Raw genomic sequence first — 27,067 nt, 5'->3', positions numbered from 1 at the left:
CCAGGCTTCTTGTTCTGTGTGTGAAGAGCTTACTATTCTAGTTACTATTTCAGCATTTCCAGTGCCTTATGAATAAAGCCATTTCTGTCATACTGATTGAAATAACCCTTCTGTGGAGAAACAGATGAAGCTATGGTTCTTTTCCTTGGGTGTTCAGATCTGATCTGAGCGATGTTAGACATAGCTCCACCACTTCGTTTCTTTAAAAAAAAAAAAAAAAGACAGGTGTCATGGAGCAGCTCTGAGGGGACAGCTGATTAAACTGGCACTTCAATATTAGGACAGCAAAGCTCTGTATACACATAGCACTTGGATAATACTTGGTAGCCAGCAAGTAGAGTACAAGTAGAAGTGGGGCTGCATGCCTGTGCGGAGTAAGAGACCCTTCCAGGATCCGGTCAGGCCTCCTTCCCTGTTGTCTTAAGGGCTGCGGTCAATTAGTTACTCTTTTCTCGAGAGTTTGTTGGGTGTGAGGCATTAGCTATGGGCAATCAGTGTACAACTCATGATCTTATGAGGGCAAATGCATAATTGAAAGTTTGGTTCAAAAAGCTGGAAGTAAATGGTGGCTGGAGAGGTAGCCAACTTGGCAAAAAAAAAAAAATCCGTGCTTTTTTTTCTTCTTATTTTAAAAGGTGAGCATGGTTGATATATTCTTGTTATCCAGTGCTGGAAAAGTAGACATGGGAGGATACCAAGGCTTTATTGGTTAAGTAGCCTAGTCTGCTTGGTGAGTTACAGGCCAGTGAGAAAGTCTGTCTTAAAAAACGGTGAATGGCATCTGAGGAATGGCACCAAAGGTCAAGGTCAACTTGTGTGTGAACACACACACATGCTCACATATATACACATGGAACACACACATATATACACATGGAACATACCCATATGTGCGCATATTTATACATAGTACACCCATGTGCACATATATACACATAGAACACACACATGCATACATATCTACACAGAGAATATACATGCTGTAGGGTGAAAGGGACAACTGGGGCAGGAAACCAACCAATCACTGAGAACCCTGACTCTGAATCCAGAGAAAGAAACACACCCTGGATTTGAGAGCTGAGCCAGGAAAGAAAACATCTTTATCCCTGAACCCAGGACTAAAGACAGGTGCCCTGGCTCTGAAACTAGTGTCAAAGAAACACACTTTGTCCCTAGAATTAAAGCCAGTGAAAGAAATATGCCCTGGACCTAAGACTAGAGTCAAAAAGCTGAAAAGGACCAGTGAAAGAAACACAGATTGGCCATGAAGTCAGTCATCCTGCCCCTGACCAGCTAAACCGCCAATTCCTGAGCAGGGAAAAAATTAACCAATCCCCTTTCTTCCTAGGAAAACTCTACCCCTATATAAGCCCCTCCACCCCTTCTGTTGAGAGCTGCTGTTAAGTGGCCAAGGCAGCCACTCTCCTGGATTCCTCCTTCCCAAATAAATCTCTTTCTCAAAAGAGTCTTGGGTGAGGACTTTCATTTCCTGGTGCAGAGAAGAAGAACCTGGCTGGGAAGTCCCTTAGGGGACAGAGCTGAAAAACCTTGCTGAGACGCTCCCTAGAGGGCCTTAGCAAGGCAGAGGAGCAGAACAGAAGAACCTTGCTAGGATGTGCCTTAAGGGGACTGAGCAAGGCTGAGGAGGGGAGGAGATTGCTATATTTCCGCAGGGGGGTTCCCCTAGCAGAGTGTTAGCAGAAGAAACATCTTGGGCTGGAGAAGAAGCACATAGCTCTGCTAGCATGTTCCTGTAAGGAAGCAGAGCAAAACTCAGCTGTAGTGGCTGAGTTTTGTAGGAGCAGGATCCCTATAACCTGCGCAGAGACCATCCCCCACGGCACCCCAGCTTCAGGTATCCTGGCTTCCCAGTCAGGACACCTTTCCTCCAGGGCTGAGCTGTCCCAGAATGAACCAAACTCTCAAGAATGGGGAGCTGTGTCTCCACAGGAATTCTCTGCTGTAAGCTTAGTCCCTAGTGTGGTGATACTGAGAGACAATGGAGCCTTTGGGGGAAATCCAGGATAAGATGGTTAGTCATTTAGAATGACTAGGAAAGCAATGGAGAGGACTCTCTCACTCTCTCTGTATCTCTCTCTCTACCTCTCTATCCCCCTCCTTTCCTCTCCCTCCCTCTCTCTGTCTGTCTGTCTCTATCTCTGTCTGTCTCTCCCCACTCCCTTCTCAGTGTATCCTCCCTCCTAAACATTTGTACTGTGGCACCTCCTATCATGACGCTTGCCCCAGAGCGGAACAGAAGCTGGTGCCATGCTCTCAAGCCTCTTGAACTCTTGGGCTATGAAACCTTTCTCTTCATAGCCTCAAATGTTTCATAGGGTGGTGGGACACAGCAGTACAGCAAGTGTCATCTCTTGTTTAATTCAGCAGCATTTGGTGACCTCCCGCTGTTTATAGAAACTAGTGCTTACGATTAGAGGGAGCACAGAGAAATAAAAGATGAAATATATTTGCCTTTAAGAGACTGAAAGTTGACCTCATTTAAGGATATATTTATTTTCTAATATTTCATCAGGATCATTTTTTAAAAAATGACTCACAGTTGGCACATCTGAATAACATATTTTGCTGATCTGGGCTTAACACTTACACCTGAAAAAAATTTTTAGTCTCTGTTAGTATCAGGAAAAAGACAGTAAACCTTGTTGAATAATATAGAGGAAGTAAATAATGAAAGAGAATTTAGGAAGTCAGGGTGCTGTGTGAATTCACTGCCTGGCTGTGTGAATAGCCAGGTTCTGAGTTTCTACAAAGCCAGGCCAAACGGGCATCAAGACGGCACAGCTCTAACCCGCATTATCAAGAATGCCAAAGCATTAGCAGTCCTTCAGGCAGGACCAAGCTTTTCACATGGCTTTGGACATACAGCATGCTGGGTGGTTTCACGGGAAACATACTTGTGAATTTCACAAAGGTGGCTCACTGGATGAAAAACAAACCACCCAATGGTGAACTAAGCCTTGCACTATTTGGGGGGCTTAGCTAAGTATATTTGCTTCTCAGTTCTCAAATTAAAAATATGTAACTCTTGAAGAAGAGATAGGCACAAAACTGAAGGCAGAATTTGATTTAAATCTTTTGGGGAATAAGTGACGGGGTGCTCCTGGCTGGTTGGATGGCTATATTCTCTATAAATATTTTATGTATATGGATGCTTTGCTGCACTATGTATATGAACTACCTGGTACCTATGGAGGTCAGAAGAGGGTGTCAGTTTCCCTAGGATGAGAGTTACAGATGGTGTGGGAGCCACCATGTGGGTGATGGGAATTGAACCTGGGTCCTCTAGAAGAGCAACAATTCAAGCCCCATAGTTTCTACTCTCAGGCATTAGTTAATAGAAATGTTTTGATTTTCTGGTTTTTATTTTTCAAGGCAGGGTTTCTCTGTGTAGTCTTTGCCATCCTGGAACATGCTCTGTAGACCAGTCTGCTCTCAGACTCAGAGATTCGCCTGCCTCCACCTCTTGAGTGCTAGATTAAAGGTGTGCACCACTACTGCCTGACTTTTTATTTTTAAGATCACATTCATACAAATGGTTATTGCTACTGATTTTCTGAGAAGAAGGACGTGGGATAACATTATGGAGTCAAGGCGGAACCTCATCACTCTTCAGCTGCGCCTCTGTGTGTTGCTTTGCCCGTTCTTTCAGCAATAGATTCTTCCCCGCAGTGACCAGGGAAGTCTTAAAGTAACGAAGCATGGAAGGATTTAACTCAGCTGTCCGAAGCATATCCAGGATGTGTGATTAGTCAATTTTACGCTACATCATTAAAAACAATTTGTGAATATCAAATTAGGCAAATAAATTCTAGTGGCCGAAGAAACTGGACAAGGTGCCAGGAGATACTGTATCACCGCGAGGCTGCTCTTTGCCTGCCCTGTAGTTTGTAAACAGCTCATAAGTTTGAAACGGTACAGCTCTGTACAAGGGCAGAGTCGCAGAGGTCCAACCAAGGTTACTAAGGAAAGCGTGCCAATTCTTTGCTTACCAGTCTACTAACAATAGACCTACGTCTCAGAGTTGTCAGTGGGCACCGTGCTCCCCCACATCTGGTCATGGGCTTGCTCCTATGGCCTTGGGATCTTATGTTGCCATGACAATGCTTCAGCTCCCTGATTACTTACCATAGGAATGTAATGTTGACCAATGAGAAGGTATCTTTTGTAGTTTCTTTATTGCTTTAAGGCTCCTGAAGGAGAAGAGATTTTAGAATAGAAGAAGACACTAGGAAAAGTTAGAAGAAGGACAGGAGAATTAGGATAGAGGCATGAAAAAGTCCAGAGGGAGAGATTCCTTTTCCGCCTTCAGATCCCAAACCCCACACTTGTCATGGCTTTCTCTCAGAACCCTGAGATGGAACTGAGGCTGGTACTCCAGAGCCCTCATTAACCCTGCATTTAGCCACTGTCAGTATCTCCTCAGTGCGGTGGGGTCTGGGTCAGCTACTGCCTCATCTGCCTACACGGAAGACTGTCTGCTGAGGGTGTCATTAGGGGCTGAGTGTTGCCAGGTGGCGTGAGGAATGAACTCCCCTTTCATCCAGGAATGTGACCTGTTTCTAGAGGCACAATGACATGCTTTCCTTGTTGCATCTTTTTTTCAAAGGGAAAGAGAAGTGATAGTTTAGGCAGATGTCTCCGCTGGTTTTCCACTGACTCTTCAGTCCACTGAATGCTCAGTGACTAGCCTGTGTGAGCGAATGGGCAGATGTGTGGAATATGGGGTCAGACATAAGCAGGCTATCTTCTTTATTGCACACGTTGGTTTCCAAAAGGTTGTTCGGTTATCTGCGGGAATAGAACAGATCTTTGGTTATCCTAAATAGATCCTGAGTAAAGGCTTGGCCAGTTCTCAGCTAGGCAGGGAGCTGTAGAGAACCTCTGTGATGGACAGCGGAGCTATTATCTTCTGGCAGTCTTATTTTTATAACAGTCTCTTGAATCTCGGCCCCCCCCATTTCCTCTTACTTTATACATAGCACGTGTCACAGAGTGAAGGTGGTGCCAGAGGTGCTGGGATTCACACTTTCTGAGCGCCAGCTGCAGTGCGGGTGCTTGGGGCTGCCTCTGCACAGCTGCAGGAAGAATTACAGCCTATATCCGTACGAAATAACAAGTGCACGGAAAGACAGAAACTGTGTAGCAGCACACTGTTGGTCTCTCCATAGTTGGCAGCACCCAAACTCCGCTCCAAAAGGAAGAGGTTCCGTGTTTGAACGCAGCTGTTGCCCACACCCAGGATGGAGCACTGTACTTGGGCAGCAGCTTGCTGGCTTCCTGCACCAGCATCACAGACTCCTTCCTGGGTTGTGGGGAGTGGGGGATAATGGCTGCCCTGTTGGCTGTAAACTCTTCTGTAGGACCCTAGAATCTTTCATCTCTTAGTTACATACCTGCAGAACTGTGTCTGTCTAGTGGGGTGGGGGTGGGACGCATTTAGAAGCCGAGACATGTAAATCACATTTGTGACTTACCAGCTTTGCTTTGGAAAGATCATTCAAACTTTTTGAACTTCCATTTTTCCTGCCCCGTGAGATGGGAATGATGATGTAAAATGAATGAAACAGAAAGAGATAGGAACGGTGTTCCCTTTCCCCATTGACTTGTTGTGGATGCTGAATTGTATCAGTGACGCAAGCTAATACATGTCAGATAGCCTTGATCAAGCTGGGTTACTCACAAAACCAAACCAAAAGTAACGAAGTTGGGAAAGGAACTGGAAGGAGTGGCATGCAGGGGAAGCGGGGAGGCTGAGAGAGATGGGGGATATGAGAGGGTGAGGATGGAGCAGTAATCAGAATACATTCTATACATGTATGAAATTATCAAACAGCAGAATGAACCAATGAAAAGAAATACGTTGTTGTTTCCCATGTATTTACTGAATATTGATTGGAAGGTTGCGTTGGGAGTGTGGATGCCTGTGGACAAGCAGAAATATGGCAGACCTGGTGAGGTAGCTGACGTTGGCCGCTCTAACGTGAGACTCCTGACAGGCACTGAACAGGTTATGACTGAAGAATACAGCTCTTGCAAGGCTGGGCGTATGGGAATAAGTATGGTCTTGAGAAAACCATCCTGGAGAATCTGGAGATTCAGTGGAAGTTTAAGCTACTGGCTCGTGTTTCAGGAAACCAGTGGATAGTTTGGTGGAAGCCCCCAAAAGCTGCAAAGATTAGAACTGATCGTTTGCTTTCTGGCAGCGCTGAGAATTAAGCTAAGGACATTGCTAAGTATTTGACCTACTACTGAGCCACACCCCTGTCTCCTGAACTTTTTAGAGGAACTGGTTTGTTGAATTTACTTTAGGGAAATAGTAGAACCGGTTACACTAGGTATTAGACATCTCAAAAGGTGACTGGGATACAGTGAGCCAGGAAGTCATGGATTTGGTTTTAGTAAGTTTTAATTGCTGAAGAGAAAATACCCAAAGCTCAAGCAGGAAAGGGTGAGATTTATTGGTGTGTGACTGCCAAGATGCCAGGAGCCTGGCTCCTGAAGTCATGCAGACTGAGTTCAGACTCTAATGCATTTTTTTTTAAACCACTAACAACTCTATGGTCTTGAACAAGTTTTCCATGACTCATTGAGATTTTTGTCTGGGTGGCTATAAAAATATGGACAGTGGGGCCTGTTTCCTGGGGTTGTCTAATTAAGCCCCATGTGTGACGTGAGCATACAGTGTCAGGAGCGTGGGAAGAGCGGTCACTGTCCATGACATTTATTACTTCACTCTCTGCCTTCCTCCTGTGGGTCAGAGTCACTGCCTAGTATGCTGCTTACTGGTCCAACTGTTTTAAATCCTAGTATCTGACTACAATAGACTGTGAGTGTATAGAAATCGTTCTCTGGCTTTGGAGATGCCGGAGTATCTTTTTAGCTCACTGACCCTGGGGACAATGGGTACACGTGGTGTGGTGATGAGACCACTTTCCAGGCGATGGTATGACATTTCAGCTCCCACCATGTACAGGGCTCACTTAGAAGCCACGTCTCCCAAGTCTAAATCCTGGTAATTACGGTTAAGTGGGTCCCAGCTGTGACTGTTTCCTTGGAATTGAAAACATTACCTCCTAGGGGAGGAGGGAGACTCAAAACTAAAGAAGCCAAAGCTGGGGTAGAATTGACTGCAATCTATACATGGAGCTCCAGGGATGCAGAGGAGGTCCAGGGATGCAGAGGAGGTCAAGGGATGCAGAGGAGGTCAAAAAATGCAGAGGAGGTCCAGGGATGCAGAGGAGCTCCAGGGATGCAGAGGAGCTCCAGGAATGCAGAAGAGGTCCAGGGATGCAGAGGAGGTCAAGGGATGCAGAGGATGTCAAGGGATGCAGAGGAGGTCAAAGAATGCAGAGGAGCTCCAGGGATGCAGAGGAGGCCCAGGGATGCAGAGGAGGTCCAGGGATGCAGAGGAGGTCCAGGGATGCAGAGGAGCTCCAGGGATGCAGAGGAGCTTCAGGGATGCAGAGGAGGTCAAGGGGTGCAGAGGAGGTCCAGGGATGCAGAGGAGGTCAAGGGGTGCAGAGGTCGTCAAGGGGTACAGAGGTCGTCAAGGGGTGCAGAGGAGGTCATGGATACAGAGGAGGCTCAGGGATGCAGTTTTGGAGGCTTTTGGGTATACAACTGTGCCTTTGATCACCCATACTCCTGTAAGTCGCCCCTTACCTGTAAATAATCCTGATAGACTCATTGGCTCACCAATCTAGATTTCCATGGAACAATTTCTTTGGTCTGTCATTGGTATCCTATCTAGGATGGATGAGTGTTTGTTTTATAGTCCTTCAGGAAAATTCAAAAAGTTTTCAGGGATCCAAAAAGCCTTCTAAGTATCTGATCCTAATTGGTGTTTTTTTGTTTAGAATATACTTAACTTCGTATTGAATGAGCATTTGGACAACTCTCTTATTACCATAGACTATGACCATACCTTTAACAAGCAGCAAAGACTCAAGTTGAGCCCTCCTAATCTAGAGCAAGGCAAGAATAATTCATCCAGACTCTCAGGACCTCTAACATGCCCACCAGAGTAATTAAAGCAGGAAAACCAAGGGTCAGAGGCAGAGGAGGCAGACAAGTCCTAGGAAGGCTTTCGAGTTGTGTGGGTTCGTTTTAACTGTCAACTTGACACACCCTAGCATTATCCGGGAAGAGAGCCTCAGCTAAAGAATTAACTAGACAAGACTGGCCTGTGGGCTTGGCTGTGGGAGAGTTTCTTGATGGTTAAGTAACCTAGTCCAGTATGGGTGGCACATTCCTTAGGCTGGGTCGTGACCTGTATACGAGAGAAGACTTACTCTTTGTTGTAACTATAACTCAACTGTCTTTCTTTGACTTTTCCACCACCCCAGCCACTCTACTGTTATATATTCAGTGTGATTGTGTAAATGAGACCATACGGGATTTATGTGTGCCTAGATGATTTCATCTAGCGTAATTCTTCTAGATCTCTGTGTCACTGCAATGGAAGGGTCACCGCTACTAAGGCTGTGTAATAGTCCATCCATCTGTACACACTCATACACCTGCCATTCTTTATTCCCCCACATGATGACAGACAGTGGGGCTGTGCCGTACCCTGCCACTCTCATATCGTTTGTAGTTCTCACACGCAGGTATGAGGACGCTGACAGCTTTAAGAAGTGCAGAAACAGTTCTCAAAAGACTGTCTCCTTTGTCACCTAGTCAGGAAGACAACCCCTCTGTGATTGTTACAAACAGGCCGTTCAGACAGCCCGGTTTCCTGAAAAGAGAGGGAAATGTTAGCCCCTTCTGCTTTCCTACTGGAATAACATGTGCTGCAGATGAACGCCCGAATCAAACAGTAAAAACAACCTAATTGCCAATCACTGTATTTTCAAGTGATCTATAATTAGAGAAAAATTTAAAGCAAATACAAGCATATTAGAATGTGCTTGCATGGATCCTTCATTTGTCTCTATCGCACGGAAAGCCAGGCCCACCCGTTCTCCATGGTTTCAGAGAATCACATCAGCCTCTTCACATTGGATCCATTTCTCAGTGCAAAACCACCTTCCCTAGGAGCAGTCAGAAGGCGCCTTTAGTGGCCTCGCTGTCCGAGAACGTCCTGAAGATGCACTAGTCTGTGTTTAGTCTTTTTTTTTTTTTAAATCACATTTGCAAGAAGCATTCTTGGCCCTGAACAGTGATGCTCACCGCTTGCGTCTTCACCACTCATCTGTGTCCTGGTGAAGGTCATGCACCCTCGGCAATTGCCTTCGCTCTGACGATCTGTAGATTCCTCCTCTTATGGGATGAAATAATAAGGAAGATGAGAGGAATAAAAGAAATGAAGAGAAAAGGAAGGGGAGGGAGAAGAGGTGGAGGTGGGGACAGAAGGAAGCAGTGAGGAGGCCTCACTTACCTGCCTTGGAGATCCGGCCTCCCTTTTCTTCATCTTTTCAAGTTTATTTTTGCTCTTTGACAGTTTTGCCTCTGTATACAGTGTATTTAGGTCATCGTCACCCTCATTCTCGTCTCTGAAATCTGACTTCTTCCCAAGAGCTCTCTTTCCTACTTTCTTGTTTTCTTATCGGGTGTGACCAGCCAAGTTTAATTAGAGTTTCCTGCACGGTGAGGGTGGGGGTTCTTTCTGGGCGGAGCACAGCAATTTGCCAGCAGCTGCACCGCTTAGGAATATGGCACCCTGTCCCCAGCACCTATTAACGGCTACCAGTCCTCAGAGAGTGGTGGCCTCCGCGCTGCCCTGCCCTGTCTATGACGAAATGTTTCCAGACCCAGTCTTGTGCAGGTAACTGAAGAGCCGCGAGGTCATGGATGCAATAGCCATGCCTTATTCAGAAGATACCGCTCACAAGGTTGATTTGGGGTTTGTTTGCTAGTATTGATATTTGAGGCCTTGTCTTACTATTCACAGGCTGGCCTTGAACTCTTTCCTGGGCTCCAATGAGTCCCGTGCCTCTGCCTCTTGAATTCTGGCACTACAGCCACACACAGTTACAGCCAGACTGTTGGGACTGTTTCAAGAGCAAGAAGCTCTAAATATGCTAATGATACAAATGTTTTGAAAAAGCAGTATATATCTCTGCAAAGAAACATGATCCTGACTAGAAGGGGGGAGGGGAGACCTGTGTGTGGTCACACCTGTTGTGGTCGTGTGGTGAGCTCTCTGGATATCTCCATTGCCTGAGCAGAGGGAACTTCGGAAGAGCGGCTGTGCCGTGTCCCCCGAACCTGTGTTCTAATCAAAGCTGACATAGTTTAGAACACGGCCAGCAGGATGGTCAAGAGCCATTATCAAGATTTTTTGGTGTACTTTGTATAACTTGGAACATTCTTAAGATGTAATGCAAACTTTTTTTTTAAAAAAAAAAAGCAGAATATTGGTTTCTTGCTCACCTTTCTTGAGTATTTTCCAAAGTTATTAAGTATTTCAAAAATATAATTAATTTCTCTACACTGTAATATCCTTCTGGGTTGTTTTCAGCTTTTCCCACTCATATATAATGTTGACATAAACTTTTTTTTTAACCTAACGTTATTTTCAGGTTCAGGCTTTTTCCTTTGATAAATGTCTTATAATTACTGGTTTAGAAAAGGCGACCTTTTATTATAATTACTGATTCATAGGGTGTGACCCTTGATGTATTCTGCCAAATTGGTTTCCATAATCCACAAAGATTTATGTGATGCTTCAAATTTTGCTAGTAGTCTTAGTTGTTTTTCAACTTATAATTTATTGAACAAACTTTTAAGTTGGAAATCAGTTATTAATGCCTTCTGGTCCTAGTGTGCAGCATCTTTAAAGGCTCCGAACGCCCCGTGGCAGGAAGACACGATTCCTACCTCTCTGCTCACTGTGTCAGCTCAGCCTGATGTCGGAGAAACAGAAGTTTAGAAGCAAACTGCCGTGTGATGTGATTGACAGGCGGATAGAGTGCCATGGGAACTCAGCACACTAAGGGCATAATTGTGGTGGTGAACCAGATGGGTCAGATAATATACTTTTCATCGGACGGTCCTTTCCCGCCTTCCAAGGGTAGTTTTAACTCGGGGCAGACCTGCAGGGAAGAGCCTGCTCTTCTTATCCTGTTAGAGTTCAAGTATGAACTGTACCTGATGGGCACAAGGAAATGAGATTCACCATGGCAGTTAGTGTTAGCTATCAGTCTGGTGTTCTCTAGAATTCCCTGGGGGATTATCTTTCTCATATTAATTGAGGCGAGAAGACTCCTCCACTATTGGTGGTGTTATTCCCCAGGCGGGATCCTGAACATGTACATAGAGAAAGGGAGCCCAGCACAATGCATTCATCTCTCTCTGTGCGGCCTGAGTCTGGTGCAACACGAGCAGCTTTGACTTCCCCGCCATGATGCACACTGTGGCTTTGAACTGTGAACCAGGATGAACATGTACCCCTTAAGTCGCTTTTGTCGGAATATTTTAACACGGCGACAGGAAAAGAAACTCAGACATGTCCCCTAGTGTATTGTCGCGGTCTGGCACCATTTATGCATTCCTTTCACAGATCCAAAAATAAGCTTCCTTCCAGGGACACATGCATGCATCCTGAATCTGTAGCCAGGCCTGATTTCCCAACACCTCCGCCTCCTGTGCTGCATAGGCAGAAGATGGAGACCAGGATGCTGCAAGCGTTGCCTCTGACCTGGAAATGCAAATCCTCAGCTGCCACAGATAGCAGTCTGTACTCTGTGTTTTTCTTTTCCTTTCCTAGTGTGTGTGTGTGTGTGTGTGTGTGTGTGTGTGTGTGTGTGAGAGAGAGAGAGAGAGAGAGAGAGAGAGAGAGAGAGAGAGAGAGAGAGAGTGTGTGTGTGTATGCACGTGTGCGTGTGTATACTAGTGCATACAGGATGCCCTCTTCCACCTTGCTATTGGGACGGGGTTTCTCCTAGCCTGAGGATTACCACTGTCTATGGCAGCTGACCAGCAAGTCCAGAGATCCTCCCACCTCTTCCTTCCTCTGGAATTATAAGCTTGCTCCACCATGACTGGCTTTATTTTATTCTGGGGTAGAGCTCATGTTCTCCTGCTTGCAAAGCAAACACTTTATTAAGCTGCCTTCCAATCTCCACTCCCATATAGATTATGCATACACATGTATTTATGAAGTATATAATTCAGGAAGTCCTACCACAATACGCAGCTACCAATATTTTATTATTTTGAACCTGTAAAAAAATTCTAATGGTTCAATATAAAACCCATGATTTAATTCTTCACAAGATTATCTATATGACACATCAAATCAAAACTTTGTTTCACACCAAATGGTTTCTGCAATACTTGCCCCAGATACAAATAAAAGAAGAAAAACGTCATTAGCACCGGCTTGTGCTTGTTTGACACCTTCAGTCAGATCATCGGGAAAACAGAATTAGAAGACAGTGTTTCCAGATCCACAGTGGGAAAGGGTTACTGCTTAGTCAGAAGCAGAGGAAGTTCTGCTCCGCACGGCATACAGACGTAGGAGCCATGTGGCTAGCAGACCCAGGACCCCACCAAGCAAGGCTGCAGTGCTCTTCAGATCCTGGCCTGGAGCCTGACTGATCCCGATGTGTTATGGACCAAATAATGCTTTTCCCTCCTTATCATTTTATCTCTGTCTGGTACTAGTAGTGGTGAATAGTGGTGGAGCACAATGTGCCCTTTCAGTACACGTACACACTGTCTAGTGACTACATGGTCATAGGCAGACTGATCATTCGCTACTCATCATTTCCTGAAATTACTAGTAGGTAAAGCTCTGCTCGCCATGGTATTGCTCGCTCTTCGTGGTATTGCATAGAACTGGGTTTAAAGTTCAGCAGGTTTTCTTTTAAGAACAAGCAAACAATAACAACAACAACAAAAAAAAAAGCCAAAAACTTTTTTCCCTCATTTTTGTCTATGTTTGTTTTCTTGCATGAATGTCTATGCAACAAGGTGTCTAGGGTAGTCAAAACAGAGCATTAGATCCTTGGGAATAATGGAGTTCTAGCCAGTTATGAGCTACCATGTGGATCTTGGGAATTGAGCCCAGGTCCTCTGGAAGAGCAGCCAGTGCACATAAACTGAGCCATCTCTCCAGCTTTGAACAGTTCATCATCTTTATGAACACCTCTAGCTGGTGAATTCCACAACACAAGTGAGTGCGTGTGACTTAGGTGCAAATCAAAACATCTAGGATAGGACAGATAGTCGCCCACGACTGTTCTGAGCTTGGCACACCCTGGGGCTAGTCCAGGTTAGCCCACATACGGAGTCCTTCCGGTTCCAGGTGCTTTGTGACGTGAGGCGCGGTGAGAAGTCTGTCTACCAAGGAAACCAACAAGGCAAGGATGGCTGCTGTAAAAATAGCGCAATAGGAAGCAGGTTCATAAACTGAGAGAAGCGGGGGCAGCTGGGATTTGCTACCAATGCACCCAGGGAGATGTGCTGGATAGCTTTAGCTGCCCACTTGACAGGCTCTAGAATCACCTGGAAGAGACTCCGCGAGGAACTGTCTAGATCAGGTTGGCCTGTCAGGGAGTTTTTTTGATTGCCTTATGTGGAAAGGTAAGCCCTAAGTGGGCCACACCTTCTCCTGGTTTTGGACCCTGGACTGTATGAGAGTGAGGAAGCTCCCAGAGCGCTAAGCGAGCATGCGTTTGTTTTTTCCTCTCTACCCTTGACTGATGTGACTAGTTGCTTCAAGTTTTGCTTTGACTTTCCTGCCATTATAAACAGTAACTGGAATTGAACTCAAATAAACCTTGTGTCCCCTAAATTGCTTTTAGTCAAGGTCTTTTATCACAGCAGCAGAAATGACATGAGGACATTGGATTGGAAAATTGCCTAAAAACTTGGTTAGCATCAAGGGTGGAGAGGTTTTGACAAACTGGGCTGAGTTAGTGGAACCTTTTAAAGTTTGGTCAAGGAGGGGATCCTTGACAAATCCCAGCAAATGCAAGGCAGCTTGAAGTCAGGCATGTCCAAGGACACCCTACAGTTTCCAGTCACAAGGGCTTATTCTTAGCAGGGCATGGTGGTGTACACAAAGAATCTCAGCCTTCAGCGGGCTAAATCAGGAGCGTTGTGATTTTGAGATCAACCTGAATAACATAGCAATACTCTGTACATTGGGGAGAAGCCGGGAAAATGACTCTGTGGTTAAAGTTATTGCTGGACAAGTACGAGGAATTGAGTTGGAATCCCAGCATCCTTGTTAAAGCCAAGTGTGGTGGCCACATCTGTAACTCCTAGCACTAAGGAGTGAGGAGACATTGGATGCTAATGAAAACTGTGTCAGAAGATAAGATAGGAGAATAATTGAAAAAGACATTCCAACATAAAGTTCTGTCCTTCACACATGCCTGCATAGGTGAGGGCACCAATATAGACAGTAAGACACACACACACACAGAGAAAGAACAAAAATCTTCAAATTAAACAAATCCACAAGTCTTCCAAAGCTAGTTTGTTGTCATTTATTTACCCTAGTATGTATGTGTGTGTGTGTGTGTGTGTGTGTGTGTGTGTGTGTATCTTTGCTTTGCAAACCTAATTATCCTCATCCTCTTTTAATAGGAAATCTGTTTTATATTCTGGTTCTTATTTTTATTTCTGGAAAGCTGGGTGACATTGGTTTTTGAAGACAAAAGGGGTTTAGTTGATGAAAGGGAGCACAATTATAATTCAACCAAGAAGGACTTTATAACAAAAGCCCTGAAGAAACTAGGAATGTAAGGGACATATCGCAACACAATAAAGCCATATTACAGCTAGTTTGTTGTGAAAAAAGCTCCAGAGAGGGTTGGTGGAGGCATTTCCTCTAAAATATGGAATGAGACAAGGGGGCCGAGTCTCTCTATCCTTGTACAATACAGCACTTGAAGCCTTAGCTTATGTAATAGGACAGCACAAGGAAATAGAGGATAATAAATAAAAAAAGAAGATGTGAAATGATCCCTATTTGTGGATAATATAATCCTATCTTTGGAAGACCTAAATTCTTTACCAGAAAATTTTGAGATGTAACAGTTTACAGCAAAGTAGCAGGACATAAAATCAATAACCCAATAACAAATTTAATGAGAAAGACATTAGAGAAAAATCCCATTCACAGCAGCCTCATATAAACAAAAACTTAGGACTACACCTAGCCAAGGCGGTGCAAGGCCTCTTTATTTGTTACAAAGTCACATTTTGGTGTGCTTGCGTATGCTTGTGTGTGTGTGTGTGTGTGTGTGTGTGTGTGTGTGTATGTTGGGGGGTGCACGTGCACCATGGTACCATATCTGAAGGTCAAAGGACAATTGTCAAGAATTGGTTCTCTCCTTCTACCATGGCGTCCTGGGATCAAACTGAGGTCATCTGGCTTGATGGCAATGGCCTTTACCCACTAAGCCATCTCACTGGCCTTTAGAAGAAGACATTAAACACTCAAGGAAACAAACACTGAAAGAGACACCAGAAGACAGGACAACCTCCATGGACTGGCAACTTTAACATAGTGGAAAAATGCAATATTATCATAAGTGATCTAAGGATGAAACAAAAGCCCCACTGTAACTCCAATGGCATTACTAACTGAATTAGAAAAAAAACAAATAAATCCTAAAATTCATAAGGAAATGCACAGTTATAACCAGAGTAACTAAATCAGTCTAAGGAGAAAGAACAATGCTGGAGGTAGCAAAACATTTGTCCTCAAATTAACCACAAAGCCACAGTAACAGACACGGTGTGGATGACAGAGACACAGTAACACAGACATGGTGTGGACAGAGACACAGCAACAGACACGGTGTGGACAGAGACACAGTAACAGACACGGTGTGGACAACATGGATATTCACATGCAGAAGAATGAAGCTATATTCCCACCTTTCACCCAGTAGAAAAATCAATTTAAAAGTGGGTCAAAGACATTTTTAAAAAGTCTGAAAGTGCCAAAGGAAGACACAGAAGAGGCTCTTCTAGATACAGACACAGGAAAAGACTCTCAGAAAAGGGCTCTAGTGGCTCAGGAAATAATCACAGTAATTGGCAAATGGAATTGCATCAAAATTAAAAAGCTTCTGTATAGCAAAGAAAACAATCTACAGAGTTGAGAGACAGCCTGAAGAATGGCAAAGAATCTCTGTCTACTATAAACATTTGACATCTACAAACACTAAAGAACTCACTGCACCCCACCCCATATCAAGTCATCCAGTCAACACATGGGCAAGTGAACTGAGCAGATAATCATGAAAGGAAGAAACATCAGTAGCCAATAAATATGTGGGAAAAACATGGCTGTCCATCAGGGCAATGCGAACTGGAACTACACTGAGATTCCATCTCACTCCAATCAGGGTGACATCATCCAAAAACAACAAAGACAACAAACGCTGGTGGGAATGTAGGGGAGAGGCACATTTACACACTGCTAGTGCATATGTGAGCCAGCTGCAGGCCCTGTGGGAGTCAATATGGAGCTTCTTTGAAAGCCTAAAGCCAAGCAAGTCCACCCTGTGGTTCATATCTAGCACTCCTGGGTATTTACTGGAAAGACTCTTAAGTCAATGTGCCACAGGAAATCTGCACGTGTGGTGTGGGAGGTCCTTCTGTCTTTGTGCTGCTTTCATTGATTAATAAAGGAACTGTTTGGGGCCTAAGCAGAGCTTTTTGTATTTTTTCAGATTTGTTTTCGGTGTGTCTCCAGCAGTACCTAGCTGGATCTTACTCTAGTTGGTCTAATCTGCCTACTTTGACGGTGGTTAGAGTAGTGGACGGAATTGCAGTCACAACTAAGGAATATTAGCTTCAACAGGGCACCACGCCAGCAACTGCATTCAAGAGTTGACAGAACAGAAAGGAATATTGGGGGGAAAGACCCCAAGGTCAAATGTCCCATGCTACTGAACTGCACACCTGTTTGTGCAGAGCTCTTCTGTCTTTGCCCCAGCCTTGCGTGTGATACTAGGACCAACAGAGTCAACCTTGTCATTCCTAATGATGCCTGATGTTTGTCATCCCCAGATGAGGCAAGATGGCTGTGCTAAGAATGTGTGGTGTTCTTTGTCTGTGACTCTACACCTGATGTGCAGGGATGCCTTACAGTACATAAACCACTTTCAGGGTGTTAAAAAGCTGTGTATGAGTCTTTTGCCGATATGCATGTGGAGGGCTCCTATACTGTGCCTGAAGAATAGCCTGGGTGACACGTTCTTTTTTTTAACTTAGATTTCATTATAATATAAAATTTCATGTTTTTACTACTTACTGGCCTCTTTGTGAATTCTCCCCCCCCCAAAAAAACCCCAATGTATCTAGAGAAGATAAAAGATATATTTTAAATAGTGTCAAAACCGCATGGTCACATAGATGCCTGTATAATCATATACTTTTACCATTATTGTTCAAACCAAGGAGAAGGCATCAACACAGAGCAGCTATGCTATGCTGTTTGGACTTTAGATCTCCAGCATATGTGCTATATAATCTCCGTTTTCATCATAAGTAGCCTTGGGTGGGTTATTACCATGATGAAACACCAACACATCCACACTGTGTATAAACACATGGATGAAGGCAAGAGTATACCTCACGTGCTTTCTGCTGCATTCAAGGTCTCCGAAAGAGAACTTGGAACACAATCAACCCACACTCAAGCATTGCTGTTGCCCACTGTTGGATGCTGGGGGTGAGATGCTATATTTTAGCCTCTGCTCTCCTCCCTTCTGAATGCCAGGATTACAGCGTTGTTTCTATAAAGTATATTTTCTTGCAGACAGTCTTTATGAGTGCTGTGTAATCTTTCCTACCTCTCTTGGCAGATCAGCCATGCAGAAGCTAGGAACGGAAGTGTTTGAAGAGGTCTACAGTTACCTCAGGAGAGCAAGGCATCGGAAGGCCTGTGAAGCAGAGATCCGGGAGCACCTGGAGACGGTGGTTCCTCGAGCCAGCGACTGCTTTGAAGTCGACCAGCTCCTCTACTTTGAGGACCAGCTGCTGACCACAGAAGGAAGAGAGCCCACTCTCCAGAGCCACCACTGTGAAGCAGCCACCAAAGAAGAACATAAATTTCTGTGAAAATCGATGGGGTTTACACTCTGAACTACATTGTGGGAAACCAGTGCGCAACTGGAGCTGCCATCTTTACCTTCGACCCTGGTCAGAAGTTTGGTTTTCTGACTGCTGGTGCTTGGAGCCCCAGGTCAAGGTCATAGATGACGTCTGGGGTCCTGGAAGGCTTTCCTTCATGCCTGCAATCTTCACTCAGGGTTTCTAGTGGGGTGGAAACTCTCTGACAACACAGATGCTCTGTGCTGTGTCCATCCAAGACATGCTCAGTGCACCACCACCATAATCTCCAGGAAGTATGGCCAACGTGCTTGTGATGGACACAGGACACAGGCCTGGACATTGGCCTGCTCATCTTCAGTGATTATTTTGATCAACACTTTTTTTCCTTTCTATGACTAACGTGCATGTAGTATGTAAATAATGGGCTTGGATCGAAAAATCCCCAAAGTGATTCCCTTCTGTGATTTACTCACAAAACTCACTCATGGAGCAATAAAGCCTTTTATTCATGATAAATACAGATCTCATCATTATAAGACAAATCACCTGTTTTATCTTTTTCTATTTACTGTATTTTTTATGTGAGTCTCTATCTGCATGTATGCCTGCAGGCCAGAAGAGGGCATCAGATCCCAATGTAGATGGTTGTGAGCCATGATGAGGTTGTAGGGAATTGAACTCAGGACCTATGGAAGAGCAGCCGGTGCTCTTAACTGCTGAGCCATCTCTCCAGCTCTTATCTCTTTCTTGTAACAATATATTGCCAAATGTAACACATTTTGTAAAGGTGATGTTTGCTTTGTTTTGTTTGCTCTTTGTTGCTACTAAAAACATTAAAAATTTACACGTGGATGAGGTATGAGTTGATGTTTTAAGGAATATATATATACATATATATATATATGTATATATATATATATATATATTTGAGTCTCCATGTATGTGTGTGTACCATGTGTGTCTTAGTTAAGATTACCATTGCTGTGATGAAACACCATGACCAAGAACAGGCTGGGGAGGAAAGGGCTCATTTGACTTAGACTTCTACGTGGTAGTCCATCACTGAGGGAAGCCAGGACAGGAACGCAAACAGGGCAGGAACCTGGAAGCAGGAGTTGATGCAGAGTCCATGGAGGATGCTGCTTCCTGATTTGCTCATCTCATGGAGGAGCCTGCTTTCTTATAGACCTCAGGACCACAGCCCAGGGATGGAATCACCCACATTGGCTGGACGCCTTCCCCATCAGTCTCTAATTATGAAAATACTCTGCAGGCTTGCCTGCAGCCTGATCTCATGGATTTGTTTTCTCAGCCGAGGCTTCCTTCTCTGACGACTCTAGCTTGTGTCAAGCTGACATTAAGCCAGGGCCAAAAGAGATTCTTGGAGCCTGGAACTAGAGTTATAGATGGTTGTGAGCCTCCATGTGGGTGCTGAGAACTGAACCTGGGTCCTCTGTAAAAGCAGCAGGTGCTCTTAAGCACTGAGCTCTCCCTCTAGCCCCAAGATGTGTGTGTGTGTGTGTGTGTGTGTGTGCTAATATTATACTTAAGTCACACAAGTTATCTCCTCAGGCATCAATTATTTTATTCATTTTTAAATAATATTTTTTAAAGTTTTTTTAGATTAATTAATTAATTAATTTAGTATACAACATGCCAGAAGAGGGCACCAGATCTCATTCTAGATGGCTGTGAGTCACTATGTGGTTGCTGGGAATTGAACTCAAGACCTCTGGAAGAGCAGTCAATGCTCTTAACCTCTGAGCCATCTCTCCAGCCCTTTAAATAATACTTTTATTTATTTTTTAAATTTTATGGATTTATACATGAAAAATATGATGTATTTTTATGTCAACTTGACACAAAGTAGGGTCATCTGGGAAGAGGGAATCTTAATCAAGAGCTGCCTCCATGGGACTGGCCTGCAGGCAAGTCTGTGGTGTATTTTCTTCCCCGGTGATTATTATGAGAAGGTCCAATGCCACCCCTGGGCAGGTGGTCCTGGAGTGTATAATAAAACAAACTGCGCAAGCCAGGAAGAGCAAGCCAGTAAGCAGCACTCCCCCATGGCCTCCTCATCAGCCCCTACCACCAAGTTCCTGCGCTGTTTGAGTTCCTGCCCTGACGTCCCTGAGTGACAGACTATGCTGTGGAATAGAAAGCTGAAACAAACCCATTCCTCCCTCCACACGTTGATTTTGGTTTTGCCCTAACTAAAACAACATCCGTCCTCCACTCCCTTCCTCTGCACCCCAGCCCATCACTCTACCAACTTCACAGCCTCCTGTTGTTGATAATTTTTACTCAGAGGAGAGGAGAGGACAGTTTGTGTCTTCACCTCAGGAAGAGTCCTCTGGATACCCCCAGCCCTTTGATGACCGACCAGATGGCAAAGTGGTCTGAAGAGAAGGGGCTGCAAAAGAAGCCAAGTTAATGAATGTATCCAGTCTCCTTGATGATGGTTATTATAATATTAGAACAAGATAATGCTTGTGTGAGTTGCTGGGTCTGAGAGGAGTTGCAGTGTGCCCCGAGAACAATGTCTTGTGTTTTAGAGCGTGTTTCCAAGAAGACAGGTGCAGATAATATCCCACTCCCCAGGGGCTTGTGGTGAATGCCACATCAGCCTTAGAAGAAGGGAGAGCCAGAATAGCAGGGTTTGGGAGCACAGCCACTTAAAGACGATCACTGGGGTTTACCTTCCCTTTCGCTCACTGGTGTGGGAGTGAGCAGCAAAATTTGACCTGACTTGAAAAAGAGCATCTGTCATCTCTTTCTCCTTTAGTCTTAATTTGTGGCTCCTTCAGTGTGGATAACTGATAATAATAACTAATCAAGGAAGATGACATGGATAAAAGTCACAGAAATGGGAGCTGAAGGGATTTTGTGCCTTGCTGCTCTCTCTCCCTCCCCTGGTTCTCCCTGTCTTTTCTTCCCTTCCCCTCACACACAGACACAGACAGACAGATAGACAGACAGACAGACACACACACACACACACACACACACACACATTCTGCCTTCTAGGTATACAGAAGAAATGCCTCCAGCTATTTTGAGTGATGCAGAGATAAAGCTCACCAAGGAGTGGAATGAAAGTTAATTATTTAAAGGCTTCAAGCCTGGGGCTGGAAGAAATGTCCTAGGTCTTCTGAGAGTCCAGCCATCGCCCTGGGCTTAGCATAAAGGGGAGTGACACATTAAACTATAGCTCCTGAGTGAAGACATTGCAATCTTCCTGAAGATGAGACATTTAACTAGGGTGGCAGAAGCAAGGACGACCAGGCTCCTGGAAGAGTAGAAGAGAAATGAAGAGAAGGAACAGGTGTCTGTGTGCCATGTGCATGCCTCTGTGTGTGTGTGTGTGCTGGTGAAGCAGGGCTAGAGACACAGTAAAGAAGCAACATTTAACAATAGTTCTGCCTCCCATAATCTGTCTGAGGGAGAAGCTGAGCACCAGATGGTGTGGCTCCTAGGCCTTCTCCTGCCATGACTGCGATCTCGAGCAATTCATTTCCTCCGAATCTGTTTCTTGTCTACCGCTGACTAGCACTGAGAAGAGTGCAGCTAATAGAGGGAATCATGGGAAATTGTCATGGTGTGGTCTTGGTGTAGAGGTACTTCAGATGGCTGTAGATGCTCTTCGTGTTGAAGGAAGACCCAATGACTGGGGTTAGCCTACTTGAACTTCTGTCATTGGACCCTCATCCACAAGCATTCCTTCACTTCTGAGGTTCTACTGTTACTGTTGCAAACACATCCCCAAAGAGAATCACTTGCAGACATTTGAGTGACCCTTGAAGGCTGCTCTGCAGATACGGATGAGTGGCTGGCTCGTGGGACCAGCTTTATTTTCCAAACAATCTCTACCCACTTCACCTTGCTAAGTTGCCAGGATAGCCTCAAAACAATCATCACATGGGGTCCTCAGGTTTTTCCCAATTTCAGAAAACTGTTCATAAATATGGCTCAACAAATAATTAGTATATTGGTAAATATTGACTAGGAATACAATGGTCATTAGAATCTATGTAGGACCCCAACAAAACCTGTTGATGTTTAATCTTTGTGAGACAGTAAAAAGCGAGGCTAGGTGGGGCCTTTAAGAGGTGACTGAGTGAAAAAAAAAATTCTGTCTGCCTGGATGGTGCATGCAGTTATTGGTCCACGGATCATCTACCTGTCATAAAACATGGCTCCTATGGCCATGTGATGCCTGTGCCACCTGGTGATTTGTCAAAGAGTCTCCATCAGCGAGAAGGTTAGCACAAGATGTAGCGCCTTAACCTTTGACCTTCCAATCTCTAGAACTAACGTGAGCAGTGCTTTGTTCTTTATAAATGGCCTGGCCTGTGGGCACTAATGCAGTTGTTATAGCAACAGGAGACAGACTAAGACACACAGAATGGACAACTGGACTCCACATTAGTCTGGGAGGCAGCACCTCGGCAGCTAGAAACATTTTTGTTCTTCAGAAATGCGATTTTCACTGCTCTGAGAGATGGAGTTGTCTGGTTCACCTCACCCCTCCCTATACTCCCTGATGGCGACCTTGTAACCTTAAGGCTATTTCTCAATGCCTTGACTCTCCTTGGAGCCCAACGTGGCCGAGTTGGAAGTGTGCTGGTCCCCGCATATGTTCTGTCACCCTGCTGTCGTCTCTAGCCTGTCCATCTAGCATATGACACATGAATGTGGGAATTGAAGCAGAGTCCCCCCGCAGCAGCCCAGCCTCTATACAACAAAACACAGCCATTCATACAACCTACACACTCCAGAGCAAGAGACCACTGTGTTTTACTGCAAGCTGTTCGTGGCCTGTGCTTGATCATCCTATGTCACCATGGCAACAAGCTAACCTTCGAGCTTCCTGTCCTTTCCCTGATACTCAAAGACCCAGACTTTGTTTGGGGCAGGGGCAATGCTTTTTACAAATTTTACAAATTGGGAGGACTGTCTCACAAAGAAAAAATAGAGATATTCCTTTTCAAAGAAGCCCAGACAAAGCATGGACCCTGTCTTTGTGGCTTTCAGAATGTTTCAAGGAAGGAAATAGAATCTACTGGAGCCGTGTCTTCCAAGACAGGGTGCACTCTTTGTATCCCTGCTGAATGCACACTGGGTTTACATTTCCTCCTAGGTACTAAGTTTAGGCACACACAGGTGTGTGTATCAGGGAGAGACTCTCACTCCGTGGTCCACAGTGCCCTGGAATTCTCCATGTCCAGCGGACCTCCGACTTTCAGCTGTCCTCCTGCCTCAGACTGCCAAGTTCTAGATCGTGGGTTTGAACAACTGCTTGGGGCTCTGCTACGTTTAAAGTTAAAAACAAGGCTCCTTAGCAGTGACCGCGAGCCTTGCTGAAGACAGTGCTGGAGTTTGGTGACTTACCTTGTAATCGAAGATCTACAAAGAAGCTTAGCTGTTCGAAGGAGCCCAAGCAAACAACAGAACTAAATAAAGTGTGTGTCTGAAAGCAGAGAATGCTGAAAGATTGAAGCTAAGTTGTAATTCACCCATTTATAAGAAATTCAAATGAATATATTTGAAAGGTAGAGGGGGACCAGGGTGGTCCATGCTGCAGCAGTTAGACCTGGAAACGTCAGTGTGAAGCCGTGTTCTGATTAATATAGATGTTTACACATGGAATATTTACATATACAGGGGGGTGAGAGAGGTCAGGGTCGCTGAACACACATAATTCCTCGTCTTCCAACTAAGGGAGCCTAGAGCTTACAACACAGTTAAAGTCTACCTAGACAATCTTGGAGTCCGGCACAGTGTTCTAGTGGGAACCAACCGGCCCAGGAGTAGGAGCTGTGCATAGTGAAGTAAGGAAGAACACAGGAGTTGGGGAGGAGGAGGGGCCAGCAGCCACAGGAGCAGAGGCTGGAGGTTAAGGGAGGGCAGAGGAAGTCCTGGAAGAGCCGAAACACTGACTGACAAAGGACAGCACCACCAATCCTGCCGTCACAGAAGCAGGTTCCACTTTTATCTAGAGAAGTTAGACCCCCTTTGTGGAAAGTCCTGAAACAGCCAGATCTACCTCCACCGTCACTGGATGCAGTAGAGACAAATCCAAACAGGTCATGGAGAAGGCAGCTCGAGATACAGCCCCTGAGGAAGTGTGCCACCTACCCAGACAGTTGCACTAAATTGCCGTTTTACATCTGCGAAACCTGGGAAGGTGCAAAGAGGCAGAATCTGTGTGCGTGCGCACATGTGTATCTGTGAGAGGAGAGAGAGGCTGAGACCCTAGCAAATCTGCTGTTTCACACTGGCGTGTTAGTAATGTGGAAAATGTAAAGCCCTTCAGAGCAGGGTTGCTGGCAGGGTGACTCACTGTAGGCCCCAGTCTTGAAGGTTGTTGTCTTAGTTCACCGTCACTGCTGCAACCGAATGCCTTAGACTGGAAGAGCCAACAACTGAGATTTCTTTCTTTGTTGTTGTTTGTTTGCTTGTTTTTTTTTTTTTTTTTTTCGAGACAGAGTTTCTCTGTAGCTTTGGAGCCCATTCTGGAACTAGTTCTTGTAGATCAGGCTGGCCTTGAACTCACAGAGATCCACCTGCCTCTGCCTCCTGAGTGCTGGGATTAAAGGTGTGTGCCAGATTAGGGCTGGCAAGTGCAAGATCAAGGGGCAGGCATGTTTGTCTGGTGAGGACCTCGTGTTGTGACACCTCACACATCAGAAGAGACCAGCGAACTCTCTGGAATTTTGTTTTTTAATAAGGTCAAAAATTCACTCATTCTTCCCACACCAACCCCAACCCCCATTCTCCAGTTCTCTCAAGACCAAACCGGAGGTGGCTCTCAACACTGCTCCTTCAGCTCTCTGCACCGCTTGGTAACTTGCTCTGGCCCGACATTGAAAACCTGAGACCCGCAGCTTTGTAGCCCTCCTAACTATGACTTAGTACTGCAGCCCCACCTTTAGTCACGCCCTGGTCTGCGGCCCAACCCCGAGGAAGCTTTCAGCTTCCCGAGGCTCTTCTCCACTGCCGGGCCTAAAAGCCCCGGCCTGATTCGCTGCCGTCGTTCCGTAGCAAAGCCCGCACTGGTGTCTCGTTCTGCTCATGAACCCTGCAGGCATGGGCAGTCTGGGGTAAGAATCTTCTGCCGAACCACGAGAGTGAACGAAAGCAAAGATCTATGGCCGCGGCTAAAACAGTGGATTTGGCGGAAGCACTGGCCCTGGGCCCCCCCTGGCGACATCTTTGTTACGTGATGCTGTATGCGCCCAATCCAAAGAAGCTCTTCGGCGGCCGCATCCCACTGCGCTATTCCGTACTGGTGAGGAACAACTGCTTGCTGCCCTAGCTCTGCGCCCTTCCTGAGGCTCACCTTTCCATCTCCCAAATAATCCCCACTCCCTCCTCTCTCAGATGTACATGCGCTTTGATGGACGACTGGGCTTCCCTGGAGGTTTTGTGTCCGATAACAGCCCCACCCTGGAGGACGGGTTGAATGACGAACTGCTGAAGAGGCTGGGTGAGGGTGTGTCCACTTTCAGTGTGGTCCACAACGACTACCGAAGCACCCTCAGCGATGACAAGTCGAAAGTGGTGGCCCACTTCTATACTAAGTGTCTGACCCTAGAGCAGCTCCAGGCTGTGGAAGCCAAGGCACCGCTAGCCAAAGACTATGGATTGGAGGTGGGACTTGCCTGGGATCTCTTACCCCTACCTCCCTTCCCTGTGGTCCCTTTTCAAGGAAAAGCCCCTTGGGAGGTTTTGGTCCCCTGCCATTTTGTCCCTCCCAGTGTGCAGGACTAGTCAAAACTCTAAACATCTCCAGGCTGGGTAATATTGTCAGTATGGCCACCTATGAATGAAAGTATTACACACACACACACACACACACACACACACACACACACACACACACACACACCATGACTGTCCTCTGCAGAGATTTTTCTAGAACACACTCTCCCAAGTATGATAACGATCAGGCATGATACCACAATAGCAGTTTGGGCCCAGGGGAGTAGGCGCACAGGTGTATACATGGAAGGGAATTCTCCAATTCTGGCAAGTACCAAACTCCTGGGGAGAAGGGGAGAAGCGACTCCTGCCTTCACACTGGTAGCTCCCTAGGGAGAAAGGAACTTGGAGACTTCCCTCCGAAAACCCTCCTTAAAAAGGCCTGTGAGTCTGCAGTTGTCTCGAGTTCCCCAGCCAGGCCTACACAGCTGGAATAGAACTCCTCACGTACAGGGCTGTGCCTGCGTCGGCCACGCCTGGATTCAGGCCACAGGATAGCGCTATAGGCGGGATTAGCGTGGAGACGGACCCAGCATGCCCCGGGAACCTTTACCTCTACAGGGTTATACCCAAGGGGCCTCGCAGAAATAGGAACGCTTGGGACTTGTTCTGCAGGGGTATCTGCTCTAGAAACTTTGCTGCTGCGGTGAGAATTATGTCTTGTCCTGTTTGCTCCCCTTCACAGGTCTTCGGCCTGGTGCGGGTGCCCCTGTATATCTTGCAGGATGGCGTGGGAGGCCTGCCCGCTTTCCTAGAGAATTCTTTCATTGGTGCTTCCAGGGAGCAGCTCCTGGAAGCCCTCCAGGACTTGGGAATTCTGGATCCTGAAACCATCTCAATCCTAAAGGAACGAATTATACAAAGGAGGCTGAGATGAAGGACCTTGGTTGTAGGAGTCTGGGGGGGTAGGGGGTGTTTTCTGGGCCTGAGAGATGGCAACAGATACCAGATTTAAAAGGCAGAAGTGTAACGCGATGTGTTTTGAACAGAAGATCTTGTCTTATGGCCTGAACATGTGAGTCCTTCCCTACAATGTGCACACAGACCCGGGGACCCCAGATATGCACACGTGCCATCTCCCTCATGTCCACTTTAACCAGGAACCGGCATCCCCACCTCCTTGCTAAGCAAGGGAGAGTCCTTCCCTTTTTGTAATACTGCCTTCTGGTATCCAGCTTCATGTTCGCTGGAGGAGCAGAGGCAGGGGATTTCCCCTTGAAAATGGCTTTACCTGAGACTCCACCAAACCTGCAGG

General features: G+C 45.7%; 2 protein-coding genes across 2 annotated transcripts in view; both read left to right on the top strand.

Annotated features, from left to right (window-relative positions):
• Nek11 (NIMA related kinase 11) overlaps positions 1 to 18,816 on the top strand; it is a 203,760-nt gene extending 184,944 nt beyond the window's left edge. Inside the window, exon 16 of the mRNA XM_050139439.1 lies at positions 17,799 to 18,816. Coding sequence (XP_049995396.1) covers positions 17,799 to 18,054 — 256 coding nt within the window. The 3' untranslated portion in view covers positions 18,055 to 18,816. The remainder of the gene's footprint in view (positions 1 to 17,798) is intronic.
• Positions 18,817 to 25,198: 6,382 nt separating this feature from the next.
• LOC126499963 (U8 snoRNA-decapping enzyme-like) lies at positions 25,199 to 26,689 on the top strand. Its single transcript, XM_050139524.1, has 3 exons — positions 25,199 to 25,339; positions 25,432 to 25,701; positions 26,498 to 26,689. The coding sequence occupies exons 1-3, from the start codon at positions 25,199 to 25,201 to the stop codon at positions 26,687 to 26,689; spliced, it is 603 nt and encodes a 200-aa protein (XP_049995481.1).
• The last annotated feature ends 378 nt before the right edge of the window (positions 26,690 to 27,067 follow it).

This window comes from Alexandromys fortis, unplaced genomic scaffold (genome assembly GCF_014885135.2).
Source record: "Alexandromys fortis isolate MF-2015 unplaced genomic scaffold, M_Fortis_MF-2015_v1.1 scaffold_36, whole genome shotgun sequence".
In the NCBI taxonomy this organism is placed as follows: Eukaryota; Metazoa; Chordata; class Mammalia; order Rodentia; family Cricetidae; genus Alexandromys; species Alexandromys fortis.
Note: the sequence above shows the minus strand (reverse complement) of the source record. Positions and strands in the feature narration are given on the sequence as shown.

Bases quoted from the DNA above. Each gene is read 5' to 3' on its own strand.
- LOC126499963 (XM_050139524.1), top strand. From the start codon at position 25,199: ATGGCCGCGGCTAAAACAGTGGATTTGGCGGAAGCACTGGCCCTGGGC. The intron at 25,340-25,431 runs GTGAGGAACAAC...CTCCTCTCTCAG, and splicing joins CACTGCGCTATTCCGTACTG to ATGTACATGCGCTTTGATGG. The intron at 25,702-26,497 runs GTGGGACTTGCC...TCCCCTTCACAG, and splicing joins CCAAAGACTATGGATTGGAG to GTCTTCGGCCTGGTGCGGGT.